This window comes from Anser brachyrhynchus (assembly GCF_964034855.1).
Source record: "Anser brachyrhynchus genome assembly, chromosome: Z".
NCBI classification, from domain to species: Eukaryota; Metazoa; Chordata; class Aves; order Anseriformes; family Anatidae; genus Anser; species Anser brachyrhynchus.
This window is the reverse complement of record NC_137697.1, coordinates 13,688,396-13,709,224: the sequence shown is the minus strand read 5'-3', so window position 1 is coordinate 13,709,224 and position 20,829 is coordinate 13,688,396. Positions and strand designations below refer to the sequence as shown.

The following is a 20,829-nucleotide window of genomic DNA, read 5'->3' as shown; positions in this document are numbered from 1 at the left end:
GACATCACAAGATGCATCTGTAGTTTAAAGGTCAAATTTATTAGGAGATTAAGAGATGTATTATACGTGGACTATAAATACAGCACAGCTGACTTTATTCACATTCAGAGACAGCCAATGCCAACTTATTTTGTAGACACCCTTGTTCTTTTGTTCCAAGAAAAGTTTGCACCATAAGACTTGGATTTAGGTTTTGGAACCTTCTTCTCTTCAACGTCATAGTTCCAGCCTGGGGGTTGTGGGGGAAACGGTCAGGGGCAGGGGGGAGAAAAAAAAAAAAAAAGGAATTTTAAATATTCACAGCATATAATATAGAGCAAATGCAACTTAAACCTTTTAACTTTAGTATCTTTTTCTCCAGATAGGCATCCACTAAGTTCTTCCTTTGCAGCTGGCAGCAGAGAATACAGAAGTGCCATGCACGTCATACATGCTTGTTCTCACAATTGAGATATTTCACCATACTGCATACCTCAACTTTCACTACTCCTCCAGAAACCTTGACAGTCATCAGTGAAAAGCTCAACAGGGAACACCAACCATTTCTGTATGTAGCCCTGCAAGTTCACAGCTTCACAAGCTCTATAGCATCTATGTTACTCTATAGCATCACACAGGCACTCTGTGTATGCTGGGACAGGAAATGAAATAGCTAGGACAGAAATAAAGGTGAAGTGACATAAAAAATAGCATACAGGAGACCAATACAGTAACTCTGGGAGTGAATGGAGACATTGGAGACAATGGATATTGGAGAAAAAAAGAAAGGTGGGAGGACCAAAGTAAGGAACAGCAAAAAAAAAAAGTCAACATTAAAAGGGAGTATAATACTTAACCTTTTTACAAGAACTTAAAAAAAATTAGGAGTAAAAGAGAAGGGAATGAAGTGATAGAAGACAAGTAAATTATGTGATAGTTAAGCCAGAGAAATGCTAAAAAAATGTCAGAAAAGAGGAGGTGAAGATATTAGTGTTTATGTAAATCAAAATGCAAATTGGTTGCAGCCTCCAGGTGCCTGGAAAGTTGCCAGGGCAGCACTCAGTATTCCAAAGTTTGGTCTCTTTAACTGCAACATTTCACTCAAAGTTGAAATTCTTGAGTTGAAGCTAGAAGTGGATAAGAATGCAGTTTTAACTGCTACTAATAAGATGATACATTTCTTTAGTTTTAAAACAAAAATTTGATAAAACTGAAAAGGTTTAACATATATCTGAAATTCTTCATTTGTTAAGATATTCACAGAAAACACTCAAAATGCATCTACACATCAAAACATGTTTTTTAAGATACACAAGTTGCCCTGTCACTGTGCCTCAATTTTGTGTATTCACAAATGCCAAAATTTTCTTTGTTTATTAGGTTGAACCAATGTTAATTTCCAAGTTAACTATTCTCCATAAGAAATACTGGAATAGGGGTGAGGTTTTAAAAACATATTCTTTCCATGTGTGAGAACACTGACTTTTGCCTACTATTCTGATTAACAATTTAAGCTTGAGTGAACAGCCAGAACTACATCCAGAGACAGACTGTGGTATTGCAACATTCGGCATAACAACACCTAACTTTGAGGCACTTGGTTGCTGGAAAGGAATCTACAGCCCCAAGTTATTGCTTCATCTTTTTATACACTAGATAGAGAGGCACTGAATACCTCCAAAAGAGATTTGCAACTGCCAGCACAATGACTTGGCCTGCCATAGCTATCCAAAATCCACAAAGTTAGTTACATTTACCTTTGGATTGCAATAGACAGCCATATGTGATAAGGTTTCACACTCTGGTACACGCTCCTTGAGTTAGGAACCGTCAGTTTTTCACAACAAAGAGCAGAGGTCAATTTTATAAAAATATTACAGCGCTGTAAGAGATTATTTTTGCCCATAACGCTGCCATACAAGCTAAGTGGATAGAAAGCAGATTTCACTGCCTGTGGAAGAACATCCTCTGGAAGAACATCCTCATCATGTGACGAAAGGTTACTTTGGAGTAGAAAAACTCTGTCCTTGTTACGAAAACTGTATGTTTTTCAACAGTGATGTCAGACAGGGAAAATTTAGGTCTACAGGCTAAACTTTTAATTTCACCCAGTAATGAGCGCTTCCTCCTTGATTCAACTTCAGACCATCCTGAGCAGTCACATTTTGGACAGAGATCTCTCCTGTTACTGTATTCTGTGCTCTTATTCCTGCTAAAGAAGTTGCTTCAGAACGGACAGGCACAAAGACACCTTGCCTGAGGTTCCTCAAGTCATTCAGTGAGAACTGTACCAAAATCATATCCCAATCTTATAAAAAATACCTGCAATATCCAGGATTTGCAGAAGCTAAACATGAGATTTTCAAGGAATTTTGTTAAGCAAAACTTGGGTAATTCTTACTGAAAGGACAGAGAAGTTATCTGTGTTCCCAGACTTCGACGTATTTCAATAATATCAGTTCAGAAGTTGTACCATTCTAAGTGAGTGCCTACGTTCCTCATTTCTTTCTAAAAGTACATTTGTAAAATTTCTATTTCCAGCTGCATCTGATACTGAAGCTACTACTACAGAAAATATGATGCACATGTCATACATATAATCCTATGCCACCTTAATTTAGCTAACACAGTATCTGCAGAAAATTTTCATATATCTTATGGTAAAATTATGGGTGCAAATTAAGTAAATATTGAACTAATAAATACAAGTCACAGCCTTAGTTTAGTTGGTAAAATTTCTTTGTAGCTTTCTGCACAACGGGGGTTCATTACTAATTCAGTGAATGCATAGATTTCCTACACGGAACATATGGAGTATTTAACTTGAATACGCATACCAAAAGGGTAAAATATATCATGTCCAAAGAGATAACATAACTAGCTCATTAACATAATAGCCAGGATTCAGTTTTTTTCTTACAGACTGAATTTCCTAAGAAGCAGCATTAACAATACACAAGTGTAAGTAAAGCAACACTAGATTTTCCATAATTTCTTATTATTTGCAAAACATTACAGAATACTATTAAAAATGTCACATCCTATTCATTTCTTAATGAATACAATTTATTTTTCAATACAGTTAAGACCATTAAGTTTAAAAATGATCTCCTCTAAGAGCAACAGGGAAATTTAATATGCCAGACTTTAAGTAGTGCAAATAAACTGCACTGGTCTGAATGGTTTAGCTTTTTAACTGTAAAAGTTAATGGATTCCTCTTTTTATGGGTGCATAGTAGAAATCAACCAACAACTTCATACAATTTGGTCTGATCAAGAAATTTTACTTCTTAATTACCCCAGACTAAATATAGATGCAAGCTGCACACCACTGGAAAAACTGCTGAAGAAGCTTTTTGCCCCATGTGCGTTATTCCTGGCTTTAAGTCAGTGCTACTAATTCGTCACATTAACCAGGACTAAGCATCAAGCTGAATCTATCATACTTCATAAATGTAATACGCACCGTTTTTTTCAGCAAAGGCAATGGCATCTTCTTTAGTAGCGAAAGTAAGAACCATGTTAGATAAAGGATCAGCTCTGTAAGAAATCAGATGACAAACTCTAAGAACATTTGAAATAAAAAATAATTGTATCTGTGTCTGTGCTAGCCAAAAGCTGTATTACACAAGTCATTGTAGTACACCACCTCAAAAGCAGCCTGAATTTCAGCCATTCAAAATCCCTGACATTTTTAATTAGTTCCAAGATTAACATTTACATTGTGAAGAATATTGTTTCCACTTTTCAGTTTAAAATTCCCTCCCAACTTTCTGCTGAAATAAATGTTTTTAAGTTTTTTTACTCAATAAATATGTCTAACTACCTGCTGAATTTATAATAAATGCACTGCAACAATCTTTTTGATTCTGAAAGCTGTGTGGACACTCTTTTTGGGTGACTGGGAGGATTACGGCAATCTCGAACAATTCATGGAGGCCAGAAGTCTGAGAGTAGCTAATGAGAGAATAATCTTATGCAGAAGAGAGCAGAATTTCAAACTGAACAGAGCAGGAATTAATCAAAGACTGAAAAGATGTGAACAAATTCATAGTTCCGATTTGGCTGAAGTCACATGACCACCAAAAATTGTTCCAGTACATCACTCAGATCTCAGGCCACCAGTGAAAACAAAGTTCAGAAACTCAAACTGCTAGCTAAGTAATTACACAGTGGTTATTTTTAGATTATCAGCTATTCTCAACCACATTTCTGAAAGGAAGCAAATAAGTAAAATGTTTTTTGAAACAAATTAAAATCTCAGTAAAAAACAAACTTCGTTATTTGTTGCTATAAAAGACTAACTTAAAAGCAATGATAAAGTTTTAAAAAAGAAGGACTTTAAAAACTAATCCACAGGACTTTTGCAGACATAAGATAGGGGCTGTAGGAGTGCAATGATTGCATAATGCTTCCAAGAGCCAGCCACCACACATGAGCCTGGGAGATAACTGCAAGACAAGACCAAATTGCAACGAACTATTGAAGGAGCTGCCTCTGACTGCTCTCTCTTTGAAGCTATATGGGTAAATGAAGAGAAAAAGCAACCAAAGAAACACTGAACTCTACAATAAAGGACAAAGCCTGTGACTGGCAGAGGGGGAAGGGAAGAGGGGGAATCTAGCTTCCAGCAAAGACAACAATGTAATTTTATCTGATGTACACATGGAAAAATGGAGTTCACTATACATCCAATATATTCCCCAAGAAAAAAAAGAATAACAGGATAAAGGCAGAAATTACACTTTGACATGCCACTGTGATGGGCTTTTTTAAAAACATGTAAAGATTTATCTTACAAAGGCAGTACAGAGAATTAGGGACTATGAATTAGTCCACTGTGTGATCACGCAACCAAGTATATTGCAATATTGTGACAGCTTTTGCTTATTGGTCGTTTCTTCTGTGTCTGAGGTTGGAAAAATGTAGTCAACTCACTACTAAGTGGGAAACAAAGAAGTTTAAGTTTGATGTGTAGCGAGGAACTTGTACCTGTTCGGTACTGAAAGTTTACTGAAAAACTTCCAGGATACAGGCAGTTTGGAAATGAGGACTGTGCAGAATTAGTGTGTTCTGCTCTCTGGTAAGATCATCCATCGTACAATTGAAATACAGCTTTTTGATTTCTATTCCTCAATGTGCAATCCATGTATTTAAATTTGAGATAATCTGTGAACAAATGCTAGAGTTCAGAACAGCCAGCAGGATGTCCTACCCATAAGTATTCTTGTAACCAAAGTTCCCAAATTAAAAAAAAAAAAGCCATGAATCTATTTTATTCAGATCTACAACTGGATAATTTGCATTGAAAAAACTACAACCAAGAAGAGAAGACAATGACAAAAAAAAATAAAAAATGAAATGAGATTGTAAAATCACAGAAATACTGCAAAGACCTACAGTAAGTAAGCGTATGGAGTTCAGAGGAAAGGGGCTCACCAATAATTACATCGCGTTATTCAAAAAGAATGGGTAAACACAGAATCCTACCCAAAAAAATAATTTGTCTGAAGAAGTTAAAGTCAGCTGAAAACCAAAGGGGAATTGAAGAAAAGTTCAATTCAACCTGAAATATAAAGCTGGTGTTACCGGCACTGGTTACAGTACTCTAATCTGTGCAGGTGTATAAATGGACTGGACACTGGTGGCTACACACTTTGGGGGCTCACAAGACAGGTGGAAAGGTGTATTGCTTGTCATAAGTCTTTAAGTTAATTTAGGCCACTGTGAAACAACCCAGTCATTACTTGCTAAACATAGCGACTACTGGCAGTAGTGGAATCATCCAAGCTGTAAGTGTATTAAAGCATTGAAATCTTACCTTGAAACAGTAATTTTAATATGCTTAAGATGAGATGGTGAAAAAACCCACAAATTGCTTAAGATGAGGTCATTGTTGTATACAAGCTTAAAGTTTTAAAACAGGTATTTTAACAGGATATTTCAATACAATTGATATATTAATTTGTAATTACTATTTCTTTCTCATCTAGTCAACACTTTAGCTTCACTTCCATAATTCCTTTGCAGTTACTACCACCAAGACTTTATAGGTTTTAAGTCTCAATATTTTATGGAAAGCCAAAATAATAGAACGACTTGATTCCGGAGTTATTTTCAACTAATATTTCATAATTTATTTTTTTTTAATCTCAATTTGGTCATAGACTGACTACATCTTTAGGAAAAAAATGCATTCCCAAAATATTTCATAGTTAAGCATTTAGCTTTTTTATCAGAATTTTGTGTTGATTGTAAATGCCAGTATGATTGCAGCCAGACATTTTCAGTACACACTGCATCCTTTCTGAAGTTTGAAAGTTAATTTCCAGTGTTTAATTTTTGTTTACAGATAATAATTAACTTTCCTGATAATGCCTCTACAAAACAGCTTCATAACAAAATTACAGTATCATGATAAAAATTGCTGTCCAGTTTACAGGAATTCTAACCACATTTATCATGTAGGTAGTACATTTAGAAAAAAAAATTAACTACATCTAAGTTATACTTACATCTCTAAATTATAGCATTACTCTTTTTCTAGATTTTGGTGCATTTAAGATTTTTTACTACTCCTAATAGCAACATTGAAACAAACTCATTTTTTAAACTGTTTGTTAAAAATTAACTGTAGCTCCTCATTTCAGATCGTCACGGTATTTATATAACTTTGTAAAAAAAATTAGAGAAGCTAGGTATCACTAGTTTATATTTAAACAGATTTTAAATTTGGCATGCAACTGACAGTTGAGAAGGGATTCGCTGTTTCAGGTACCTAATAGCCTTCTCTTCTTGATGCTGGCATACAGTAATATCACCACAAATGTCATAGTTGAAATTTCTGTTTAACACTTACCAAACTCTTCCAGATGATTTCGTGAGCTAAAATCTGTTTTTACACAATCATTAATCATATGACTAACAAACTCAACCACTGTAAGTAGTGTTAAAACACTAATAGATTTACAGGTAGGAAAACAATTTCAGACTTAAAATTTACATGACTAGTAAGAGCCAAATATAGAAGAAAAGTATCTCAAAATTCAGTAACTACTCACGTAGATGCCCAACCCATTAGAGGGTTCTCCCAGCGCTCCCTGTTATCAAATTCCATCTTCCATTTCTTCGTGTTGTTAACTCCCGCCTGCATCGCATTACGTGCCGGAACAAAAATGTGAACTTTCCTGGTTTTGATGTGCTCATCTGGAACACCAGTTAAAGAAGTGATATCCTGTGAAAAATACAATTGGACTTGTTAAAAAAGAATTCACATAAAAGACAGACTTCTAAAATAATATTCCTTACGCTTTTTACACAATTTCTTCTTTTTTTTTTTTTATTACAATAAGAGAAGTTTTGCAGAAATGTATGAGTCTAGCTTTATAAAGCTGAAGCAGATTCACAATGGGACAGCTCTCATCCTACTTCCCGTGGCTGAATTAGATTTAACATGGATCAGCTACCTGAACCTGCTCATCTCCCAGCTATACAACTGATAGTGCCAGACGATAGGCAGGAGATATTCCCTCCAACTCTCAGACTGCAGCTGTGAAGGCAGGACTGCTCCAACTTGTACCGGCTAAAGCACCCATGGAAATATATCGTGAACTCTTCTTTCCCCCTTAAACAAAGAATTAGAGCATAGACTGAAGCATCAACAACTCTGGAAATTTTACATAAACATTAGGAACCTACACCTAATACAAACAGATCTATTCACCAAGATCCTGGTCAGCCATCTATCTGATGTAGTATAAATGCTTTCACCTGGGCTTAAGTTTGCATATATATATATATATATATATATATATATAATCAAGAGGCACCAACATCCACAACGAATGAAAAAGGTATGCTTAGTATGAAGGAAGAAACAGAAGTTATCTTTTCCACAATAATCTATTCACTGTAGAGTAGGTTACCAGAACTCAGCTCTCTTACTTCTCTAACCATTCATTATTACATAAAGTTGACCTCTCCTCTTTAAAAAATAAGGCCAAGTGCATTGCAAGCTCTGAATATCTGCTTTGAGAGTCACATCGTCTCGAGACTACTAGTTGATATCCAAGATCAAAAGAGGAACAAAATTTCACATACATCAGGGCTCTTCAGCTGACTTACTTACCCCCTCTCAGAGTGCAGACCTATTTTTTTTTCACTCTAATTCAACATATGCAGATTATAAGGCTACCTAATTTAGCACTATTCATTCTAGACCAACAGTAGGGACTCAATCTTTTAGGATGAGTAATAACAACACTGAACAACCAGTGGTGTCAGTTTGAGTACATGTCTTTTAAACAGGTATTATACAGTAATTTGACATTTTTTAAAGGGATGTTCTTCACTTATTTGCACCATTTGACACTGGTAACGCTCATAGGTATTTTTGTGAAGGATAAAAGTATTTAGGAGATTCCAGCCTTCACAAAAATGGCTTATAATGTGTTATATTGCCAGAAGTAGGATGCCCTCCTCAACTAAGGTTTGGCTTGTAAGCTTTCTACAAACAAACCTAACAAAGATAAAAACTGAAGGATCACAAAAAACAGCCTAAAAAATATATTTTTTTATGTTGAAGCTGACTTCAACACCGAATAAGAAGGAAAAACCTCACTAGAATTGCTACAAAAAAATTACTCTCAGTAGCATCTGATAAAGTGAACTTTCTCTTTAAAAACTAAACAGTAATTACATAAAATTAACCTGTCAGTTCACCCTAGTACAGTAAAGAGAGTGAAATCAAACATCAAATTCTGAACTGCTCCTGTTCCTTACATACTTAAAAGGCCAGTGGGAGCTCCTTGGTCTCCCTCCCTCCCCTCCTCTCTCCAGGAACAAGCTGTAAAGTGGTTAAAGTCCAAAAAAGACTAGCAGAAATCTGGGCATATTGAATTCATCACACCAGCAGTGGCATGAATTGAATGAAAAGGCAAACAAGTTTAGACAAAATACTGTGGCTTTACATGTCTCTAGCTACTAACTTTATGGGATTTTGTTTTGTGGCAAACTTAAAAGCTCTTGGTGCTGTCACCAGATAATCCTTTGAAATATGGCAAGTATCATTTTTTGTTTTACTTCAGAAAATAGTCTTTGGGAGATCACTCCCTCAAAACTGCAGCAGGGAGCATGTTTAAAGCATTTGACTTGTATTCGCAATTAGAACAGAAGGCGACACAAACAAACATGCAAACTGATTTTCCAAATTTTAAATTTTCTACCCAGACTACCAAAAGGCAACTGTCAAAATATCTTAACAATTCCATTATAAATGATTTCATTAGGATCAAGTAATGTTTATTTTTAAAATGAGTCTAGCAATGATATGAAAAAGAAAGACTACCAATTACTGAACTGTTGCAACACACAAGAAACACCTCCTGACAGACTGGCATTTCTGACTGCTGAAGCTTGAACCACAGTTTCAGAAGGAAATAGCTTCAAGTCTTCTTATTTGAGCTGGCAAACTGCTTTGTTTAATCAAATTTTTTTTTTACATGCAGTAAAAGTTTGGTGGGACTTCAATGCCTTTTATATCATGCCTCCAAGCTTGCCTTTTAGAGACCTGGACAAGTGTATTATTCTTTACATCTGTATTTTAACAAACATGTTTCTATTGAGAAAATATTTCCCCAATATTTCATTTTCCCTTCTGAAATAATCTGGATCCTGCTACACTGATAGATTCTGGTTTAGTTAGCAATCAAATACCTCTAAATTTGCAAGCTTGAAAATAGCACAAAATCTTTTTTTTTTTTTTTAATTATTATTTTTAACTCAACAACTTTTATGTCCATTATGAATTTTATGCTTCGGATTTACAGGTTTGTGAATTACTTCTGAATTCTCTGTGATTAAATACTATACTAACTAGCATTATAGACATATTACATTTTCTCTTTTGAAGCCTCCACACCAGAAAACCATAAAAACACTACGTATTAGTGCGTACAGAACACTATTTAAAAAAACATTATTAAAAACCAGCAAATGCTATATATATGAGGTAACTGTGGTAAAGAAATGCCTAGACTTGTTCATCTGGATGAAAACAAAACCAATAACCCAGACAAATCCTAAACTCCTTCAAGCCATGTTTTTTTGGGAACTTGTTTGGCTCTAAATCAAAGTTATTTTACTAATAATATAGGATTCATCCCATAAAAAATCTTTTCAAGGTGAAAACTAAAACCTGCCTACTTTCAAAAACTGAAATATCTACATGATGTTGCTAGCTCTTCACACTTTGATTCATTATCGCTAAAGTTTCCATGCCTTCTGGGAATCTAGCAATTGTTTATTGATATCTTCCCCATTTTAAAGCTGGCAATTGAACAGACAGTTGTTAGGACAATGAGTTTCTGGTTTCTGAAGCCCAAGTTGTCCTGACATAAAATCACTGTTTTTGCTTGCTGTAGACATGTAAGGTACTGTAGCATAGCTGAGCTGTTGCCAAAGATATGGAATAAAAAGGCTTGGCATCTATCACATACTTGACACCTAAAGAGCACAGAAGCTCTAAAATTCCTATTCCCTGTAGGCGCACTCTTAGTCTAGACAAACTGATTTCTCACACTTTTAAAATGCATTACAACACTCTATTGTGATCATTTCATCCACACAGCTCCAGCTAGTGACAGAAGAACCTGTCCTTTAAGCGACATTTCAATGGGCTAAAGCTCCCGCTCCAAGATTCCATTAAAACAATATAATACTTGAAAAGAACTGTGCTGCACTGGGTTGAACTCTCTACTGTGTCTTCAGAGCTTTGTTCTGAGTTCAAGTTTTCATTGAAACTACCTGTGAACCAACTTTCCAAAACAATGATGTTTTTGACAGCTAGTTTCACACTACTATCTTTTCCGTTTTAAGTGTTCTTTACTGAATTTTGCTCTATTAGCATATAAAAATATTAGTGAGGTGTTCAGCATTACAAATTCTAAATAATAAGGTGATAACATAAAAGACTTGGGATTTGAACTGTATAACTTTGCAGTACTAAAAATTAACAATTCTGCTTCATGTTTTTAATGCATGCTACCATCTAAAAGATGAATTCTGACCGTTTCGTTTTTGGATTATTTATCTATACACTGTTTTTTTTTTTTAACAGTAACTTCAATTTTTTTTTAATAACCATTTGTGGCAATTTTGTTCTTGAAATAAGCTCAGAGAGACAAAACATTTATTTAAGCAGCAGAAATAACATCAAACTGCTTACAAACCAAGAGGAGTTTGTGTCTTTATTACAACTTACACTACTTAAGAACACTTGTCATGGTGGAAAGGCTGGTAAAACTGTCCTGGAAGGAGTAATAAAAATGATGAAAGTGCTATACAGGGGGGAGAAAAACTCATGCACAGGCAGAGAGTCAACGAAAGCAGGATTCAGCATAAAAATAACTTTTAAAGGAAAGGAAAGTTTCTTTAAGTGCTCCACTAATAACACAAACTCCAAAGACGACAAGGAACTGAACTCTGTAATTCAAGGCAAACAGAGAAACGACAGAAAATCTCTCTGAAAATAAGTATTTTTGAATGGATGAGTCAGGTGTTCGCAAAGGTATCATATTTCAGCTCTGACATTTCTCCCCATGCATAGGCAAAAACTGTACATAACTGCTATCAACTATACTGTTTAGCATCACCCTCTTTTTTTTTTTTTAAATAAAGGAAACAGGGAACAAGCAATGGGAAGTTGATGTCAAAACACAGAAAAACCTCCCAGCAAGCTTCCCGCAACCACCCAGGATTTAGAGTCTTGCTAGCCGCTCTCTTTTCAATACGAGAATTTCACACATTTCAATGACCATTATGACTTCAAAGAATCAAATTTTCATCATTGTCCGTCATCTGCCAGTTGATTTGTATAAAGGAGTTCTTCTGCATGCACTCCGGACAAAGGGCTCCTTACTTTCGTGGCTATATATCAAGTTTAAAAGTTCTGTTTGTGACAGTTGTGTCTGTGGTAAATTAGGGTAACACTGAAGGAGTGCAGCTGCTCGGCAGGAACCTCCTTTTTGGCATCATTTCACTTAAATAAAAACTGAATAATTAGCTTCTGCCTTTATTAAACCGCAAAAATGCCACTGGCCTTAGTAATTACTTCCGGTTGCCCCACCTACTTAACCTCAAGAGTTTACACTTGTTAGAAAGGAGGGAAAGAAGTTTTCTGTACTTTACAGGAGTTCACAGCAGCTTGCTTACTTCCCCACCCCCAACCTGTTTTACCAGCCTAAGTTCATGAAGTTTTGCTATAAATTCACGTTTCACATCGCAATACACTTTCTGTATGAGCTGCTGTTTCAAAGCACGGACCGGCTTGCACAATACCCATCAAATAGCAGCTGTGAAAGAGGCTTTTTATTTGGTGGGCTCAGCTGCTTAGGCTGGAAGTCAGGATGAGGATATTTACATTTCTACATTTCACTACAGTGTTTTTGAAATACGTGCAAGAGAACAAAGTCTACTATGCAAATTGTGAATGGAAAAATGGAGCAGAATGAACTCAACATGGTCAGACAACATTTATCTAACAGCTACAGACATAACAAGGGAAAAAAGCGTATTTGCCCTTAGGAAAGTCTGTATCACACAGAATACTGTTTTCTTTCAGGCTTCACAATCTTTTTGCATTATCACAGTAATCTGTGAACAACGTGTGTTACCCATACTATGTTCTCCCATCTAACTGCGCTGCAGAACATTAATAAAAAAGTTGAAAAGCAGGGAAAGAACCACATTAAAACAAACAGAAAACCAAATACTGTAAACATGAGATAGGATTCAATAATAATAATGATGGCAAGAAAGCTTTTATTTAAAGAAAATCTCTTTACATAGACAGTTTTGCAGAAAACACTGAAGAGAAACTGGGTGTAGAGAGAAGGATATGCCAAGAAGCGGGTCTAACAGAAGCAGAAATTGTCACACTGCTGGAATCATCGTAAGCTCATTTAATACTTTTAAATCTACACACTGCCACTATGGAAAGGAGGAGTCAGTTTCCAAAACAGTTCCATAGGCAATGGGACTTCTGCAAATCCCATGTGCTCTGTACAAATTTGAATGGGACTTCACAGCAATAAGTAGAAAACTTCCTCCTCACCAACCCATCTTTCAATTCTTGAAGCACTTTATTTATAAGCTGTTACATTCCCAAACTGTGTATTCACATTTGTGTCCTGCCAGAGTAACAGAAAAATTGTATTTATAGACGTGATTAATGCTAAAATTTACGTAAAAAGCTGCTGAGTTGTGCTTTTGTGAGTTTAAACCATAATGCTCAAAATAAGGACAGAAATATGAGATTTGGCATCTACTGGTACACTGAAAAACCTCAAAGCAGAGAGGAATTTTTCTTGACAAACCATAATGCATGACAAAAATGCAGAAAATACTTACCATTCAGCCTGTACTTTTTTGATGGACAGGTAAACAACATTTTAGAAACTTAAAGTATTCAAAACAAAGTCCCATTTTCAGCATAGACAGATATTTCATGCTTAGTATAGGTTTTTCGGCCAAGAAAGAATCAAAGGGCAAGACAAAAGCTATTATTTAATTATTAAGAACGCATTTTTTCCTGTAACAGTACCTCCTAGTTTTACAAATATTGTCTGAGTAAATGTCATGAAATTAAAGAAACGAGGAATCAAGTATCTGATTTTACATTTCACAGTTAGTCTGTAACATATACGACTGTAATTAAGAAAATCATTATTAAATAGAGGGAGTACAGGTGACCAGGGAAGGAAAAATGGAAAAAGAATATATTTTTATGAAATATATTGATATTGCTACTGCTAGCCCTCTAAGAGACTTCAGTGTGTCACGACATTCTTTAGACTGAGGAAATTATAAACCGCGTGCTTATCTTTAATGAGGTAGAAAAAAGCCTCTGAGTTATTTATAGCATATCTTGTAAACTACTTTTTCTTACAACAAAGTAAGATTTAGATAGCACATATTACCTAGAACTCATTCAAAGCACATGTAAAAGCAAACCTTACACTTCCACACACACAGATGGCTGGCTCTTTTACTGTCATTACCTGTAAGGCATTTAAAAATACATGTGTTTCTACAGTCACTCCTCAGATTAATATAAGAGCAAAAAATAAGAGAACAGTGGAGTTTTTAGACCATAAACCTTCAAACAAAGGAGAGGCACTTTTAGTTTACCTGCATTTAAAAAAGCTTCCAGTGTATAAGAAGTAGTTTTGATAATGGACAGCCAAATCCCCAGTCAGCAGCTCAGTGACATTAGGAATAATTTCTGTACTTTTTGTGTGTTTCTGATGCTATTTTAGTGAAGTCCTTATTTTAACATTCATTAGAAGTTACCTGTACTTATGTGTATGTATTTACAAAATAAATCATACACATATGACCTAAGTATATTTCATAAAGTTACCGTTTTCTAGAAATTCTGTCACAAATGAGAAAATGAACAGTTCTGACTTGCTCTGGGCCCATCTGAAAACCCTACAAAACCTCACATTAAGAAATTTTCCAAATAAGGCCCTGGTAGAGCCCCCCGATACTGACACCGCTTGTTTTATCATCTCCAGCCTTTGGAGGGGACAGGGTCTATCTAATATGCGTAAGATGTGTGGTCAGTGTGCCTTCTCCAGATTTGTGGAAAAGCTCCACAGTTCAAGCTGCAAAAGACTCGAGGGAACACAGCATTCAGAGGCTGACAGTGAACTGGGACACTACTTACGTATAAGCTGTGCAATTGCTGCAGTGAAGCAGAACACCTGTGCTTTTATTGAGACAATTCATAATCTAGACAGCAAAGACCTGAGCTGTTGAGTTCAAATTTGGATGCATGACCAAATTTTAAGACTTGATAACTCTAGTAAGACTTCTTATGATGAAGTTGTAAGTAACATCATCACTACAGTATATGAAACAGCTACTGTGGATTCAGTCTAATTAGCCATTAATCTCCCTAAGCCAGTAGCTACAGCACAGAATGCTACAATATTTTTAAAGAACTCCACTATTGTGCATTCCAGTGTTCTTTCCCTTTCACCTCCCAACTACCTATTTATTCTGTCCTTAGTGGTAATTGTAGAACACTGTTTAACTTGAAGGGTTAAAATTTTACAAGCTATTTAGGCTTTTATTAAAAAAATATCTTCATCAAAGTGGGGGATGGGGGAGCAAAAAGTAGCATTTTCAAGTTTAATTTGACAATACTGTCACAGTAGTGCATGGTCTGCTACTAAGAACAATATCCTGAAATCCTGAGTTCATGTAAACCGATGCCTGCCTCCATTGTGATGCATGTTCTCTATTCTTTACATCTCCTTTATAATTAAAGTGATTTCTGTAACAGATCTTTGTCACAAAGTAGCAAGTGGTATGAGGCACACGGGAGAAAAACAGCAAGCACAAAACCCCAATCAAGAAATGCAAATTTAGAGGAAGATCACTGCCGGCGCATGCTTTTTAGAAGAGAAGTTGCATTTAAGAAGTTACAAGGAAGCGAGACTGTTAAAAGCTGTCCCTTACCCTAATGCAAGATGCAATGCTTCTATGTAATATGCATGGACTTAAAAGCGGGTGCTAAATAGTGTACACGATTTCCATACACAGCAGGTAGTGAAGCAAGAAAAGAAGAGACACAGTTACCCTCCTTAAAGAGATGCACAATAGAGAACTGTTATGCAGTGTTAGCATACTGAAGGTCTATCCAGCAGGGATGCTGCGGCTATTAGCTTAAATGTTCACTGTATTTTGTTAATTAGTGCACACAGCTTTTAAGCCTTCGATGTGTTTTAGGAGGATCTTTTCTAACAGTAACACATTCATTATTCCCTGGTAGGTTCATGAGGCCTCAACTGGTTAATCACAATCCATAAATACATGGCTGAATTCCACTGGACAAAAGCTATTTCTTTAAATTTACCTATATGGCTAAAATGGAAGCTTTCTACAATCTCTCTGTAAAAAGCAGAATCACAAATAGAATGTATTAGTATTATTTTACAAGCTGTTTTTAGCTTGCTCTATCTAGAAGTTTGTCACTGTAATTTGTGCTTTGGCTTTTATATACCTGGCCTTAAAGGTTACTTACAGGACAGAAATCATGGTCTTGTACATTCTAATACAATAGAGAAACCTGTCATGAAGATAAAAAACTAGGTATTCAAATTCAGTAATTCAACTTGATCCACTACAGCTTTCCTTTTCAGTTTTCTATTACTGTGGGAAAAAAAATCAAAGGAGACTACAATGCACTATTATGTTTACTAAACAGTGATAAAATAGTAAGAAATTGTTTTGGAAACAGACATTACAGAAGATGATATGCAACTTCTGACTTATCAGACAGCTAGAATTATTTGACCCAAGAATGCTTTCAAATGGAGTAGGCATGGTGGCAAAAATGTGGTCACTTACGAAAGAATAAAAATCAGAAGAATACAGAATAAAACTATATTTAAATAAGTTGTGCCTGGTTAACATGTTACTCGATGAAACCTTTCAAATATATGATTGATGATGGTGATGTTGGCCTATATAGAAAATGTTATCTATTTTTTCACATAAATATTTCATAACATATATAAAATGAGTCTGTAAAGGAAAAATTATCCAATTTTCATACGTTGGTAACAGGAATTGCTCTTCATATCCCCCCCCCCCTTTTTTTTTTATCATTTGTGACATAATTATAACATCTCAAAAAAAATACTGCATTCATTCAGTATGCCTTTGTCAGTGTTTTTTCAGTCAGCACTTGGTACAAATTCATAATAGCTCATGCTCTTCCCATTTCTTAACGTAGTGTTCAAGCTCATAGTTAACAGGATGGAAGTTATTTCCCCATCAAGCAAAGATTTTCCTTTACACACAAAAAAATAAATGGATAGGCTTTATGGAATGAATAGCACTGAGTATGTCAAGACCAAACAAGAGATTGAGAACTTCCCTACAGTGCATGCAAGACTTCACAAGACAAGAACTAAAAAACTCTGTGGTCTGAATATCAGTTGCTCTCTCCATGGTCCATGTCCTCACTTAACACAGTTTAACATTCCTGATTTGAGAAAGCAACTCCTAAAGTAATTCAAAGGCACACAACAAGCTGTCAAGAACTGGAAGAACATCAGTTTCCATTTCACCATTGATCATCTGAGTAGAAATGGGTAGTAGTTAAAAAGCACCAAGCTCTTCTGCAGCATGCCCAATCTTATGGGATTACTGGGCTGCAACTTTCCCTTCCAGACAAGGAAAGCTTTTTCTTTCTGACTAATAAAACAATTCAGCTAGAACTTCAAGACTAGAAACCGCTTTCAAGTCTGTACACAGAATTTTCTCAGAGAGTAAGCAGAATGTGTGTCTTATCTATCTAAATTTGGATTTACTACACAAATGAGGAAAGAGACATTTTAGTGGACAGAAAAACAAGGTCTCTACAAGGACTTGTTTATTCACTATTCCTCACAAGACAAAAAGAATTCACGTAATCTACAGAAATATTCAATAACAGGGGATACTAACTAAGCATTCTAGACAAGGCCAGGGTAACGGCATTGTTTATGAGAACATGAAAATATGACCTAGTCTTTAAAAAGCAAAACTACTAAACAAAACAGCTCCAAAACTGAAGTTACTTCTTACTCCTCTTGATTACTAGACTGTATCAACAGCTTACTTTTATTCTTTCTCGCAGATTAGAAACACTGCTTGCATATTTAGACTTACAAAACCAAACAAGTATTTGCATGTTGAATAACCCCTTGGAAACCAGACAAACTAAACATGATATACTCCTTTTATTTTTCTGAACAGCCATTGTAGCAAGCACTTCAGAACGAGTATTCCTTGATAGAAAATAAAATACTGTGTAATGAAACAGAACAATCTCCTGCATACTCTTCAAGCAGACATATTCTTTGACCCAGTGCTCCCAGACTAAAGCCTTGAAATTTTTGCACAAGAATGCTGCATGAAGGAAGTCCAGACAAAACAGACACTCGAGATGTTAGGAGGTTGTGTAAGCTCAATCTCAGTCACTCCTCCTTCCAATACCCAGCAGAGACAGCACTACCATCCACCAGAAGAAAAGGCTCTCAGAAGAAGAAATCCAAATCATTTACCCTATCCTAAAACTAAACAAACCTATACAGGGATAAGGGTGCAACTGCAGCTCATTGATAAAACTATGCAGCACTTCACACTGGGTTCAAGGCCATGTGCAAAATGTAAAGTTTTCTGTATTTAAAAATATATATATATATACATCCTAAGCTTCGGTTTATTTAAAAGCTCTTATAAGAGGCTAAATGTGAGGACAATTTATGTAGTTTCTATAACCGTTCAGAGGTAACAGGAGGCTTCTTCATCTTGTGGAGTAACTTGTTGCCTGCAGACATTCTTACAGAAAGCTGTCTATCAGTATTCAGCCAACCAGGTTTTCCAAACCATTGCAAGCTTCATCAAACTACAATTGCTTACAAAAACAAGTTGTAGCAAGCCATACAGGCTGAACTAAGATAGGATATTCCAATTACTTAATTACAAATATACTGAATTAGCACTGCTGAAAATGTGTAAATGGCTAGATAATCTGTAGCTCCACACACACACCCTACACCTGAGCTTGTACTGTACTATAGACCAAATGCAACTACCAGTCAAAACTACAAAAGAAACTGACATGTCATTTAAACCGAGTATCACTGTTTAGAAATAAACAGTGCTCTGGTAGACAGACCAGCACGGTGTACGTGAAGTGAGAAAGATTATCACCATTCCCCAAACCATTAAAACCTTTAAATATTAAACATCATATCAACAGCTTGACAAAATCATCCAAGACAGTCTTTTTCTCCCCAGGGCAGAATTTGTTAATCTTCACTGAAGAAAAAAAGGAAATAGAAAAATGTTTTTAAAGATTACGTTTTCCAGTAAAAAATGCACGCACACAAACTATTAGTCATTCTAAAAAGAGTAAAGGTGTTTAAGTATTTAACTCAGCCTAAGTCCACACTTAAATTAGACAAAATTCAAGTAGATGGATATGTATTTTTACTTGCAAACACTTAAAGTTTTGAATATTTCATTTATATTGAAAAAATTCATTTAATTTTGAAGTACTTCTAGAACGTGACTTAATATCTTAAACATCTTCTGCACTGGCAACATTCAAGTTTGACACATTCAAGTGTCAAACATCACAGCTACAGATGACTAAATGTAATCTAAACACAAAGCATTGAATATGAAGTGAAACAAGACAAAACACACTGCACTAAACATTTTCTATACCAGCACCAAACCATTTTTCATCTATCCTGAATCCTGAGTACAATACAGAATTCAAATAACCTGGCCACCTGCTTATGTGACACAACTGTGATGGAATAAAGTACCTCTTCAAGCCACGGGACATACAAAAGGCCATTTTGGCCAAAGTATAAGGCACACAACATTTTTTGAAGTTACGTTCCTCATCTAAAGAGGAACGCTATCCTAAACTGAATTCTTTATGGTAACCAGTTGAATAAATATTGCAGTTAGAGTGCATTAAATGAAGAAAAGATTATTCTAAATTCTTTCATCCTGTTAAAATGCTTTATGAACAGCTTGAACTAACCCTCAAGGAATCACCCACAAGGGGTTAACAGAATTTTGAAAAACCAAAACATAGAACATCCATGATATCCTTATTATCTAACACAGTGGTAATGCTTGGAGAATTCTTGGCTGAATAGTAGTTTCAAGAAAAGGAAATCTAGTAAGCCTGTCTTTAATAAATGGATGCTTTGCCAAGTATTTCTTTTCACTGAGTTGCAAAAACAGCTCCTATAAGCAGTCTTCAAACGCAATGTCTCACTGTCTTGCACGTAACTTTATGACACATTACTGCCTTGTTTTTCGAAGTGCAGTATATTATATATTCTCGGTTCTTGGGAAAGGCTGATAGGAACAATCACACTTCAAAAAGCATGTTAAAGCTTGATTTACTGTGTCCTTTGTTTCACAGCACTGTAGACTATCAGATTGATATCCAAATAAGTTTCATCATTCCAGGCTATTTTTCACTTGTTTGTATATTTTATTTTGAGCTGCAGTATTATCCCTGTTTATTATAATATACATACAGTCCACACTTCACTCTTCAAACTGAGATCATACAATTTCACTACATCCCAAGCCTCGCCAAAACTGGGATTTGGATGAAGGTGAACAACTATGACACAATCCTGAAAACACCGTGTGATGTTTGCTAATATTGCAGTCTTGTAGAAAAAATGGACTGGAGTATTTCCTCAACTAGTTATTGAAAGTCCATGCATACCTTTTTTCCCCAAAGAGGTTTGTATTCCGAGAACCCTACTAATACTGCTACTCCTGGATTATCCCGTAGTAAACACTAACTGTTGTTACCTATGGACAGCCAAGAGGAAGCTGCTAAGACTCTTGATCCTCATTTCACAATAGTTACTAAACAGTTTTGGCCTAGGCTGCTGCAGGATGCAGTACTGACTGCTAATCGTGAACATGATCTGAAAAATATGAACTGCTCATCTCCTAAAAAGGGTCAGATTTTTCTGTGCCAAATTCAACATATACTGCAGCATGCAAGGTATTGTCAATGACAGCTACATGCAAGTTTGTCTACAATCAGAAGAAAACTGTCCCTCTACTAATTTTCAGAACTGAGACTTCTGAACCACTGCTGAAAAAAGGTTAATTAACAGTATTGACAAAATTTAACAGTTTCAGGACAGCAGCTGAAGTGTCAATAGCATTATTGTGGTTAGCCTGCCATGCTTGTGATATAGCCTACATGTCCCGGAATGGTGCAAAAATCACTTTAGTACC

The 20,829-nt window shown here is 35.7% G+C and overlaps 1 protein-coding gene across 1 annotated transcript in view; it reads right to left on the bottom strand.

The window, feature by feature from the left end:
- Positions 1-18: 18 nt before the first annotated feature.
- The window catches only part of NDUFS4 (NADH:ubiquinone oxidoreductase subunit S4), a 47,537-nt gene continuing 26,726 nt past the window's right edge, over positions 19-20,829 (bottom strand). The window contains exons 3-5 of the mRNA XM_080574586.1: positions 7,041-7,213; positions 3,446-3,519; positions 19-229 (exon numbers count right to left, since the gene is read on the bottom strand). Of these exons, the coding sequence (XP_080430712.1) occupies positions 126-229; positions 3,446-3,519; positions 7,041-7,213 (351 nt within the window). The 3' untranslated portion in view covers positions 19-125. The remainder of the gene's footprint in view (positions 230-3,445; positions 3,520-7,040; positions 7,214-20,829) is intronic.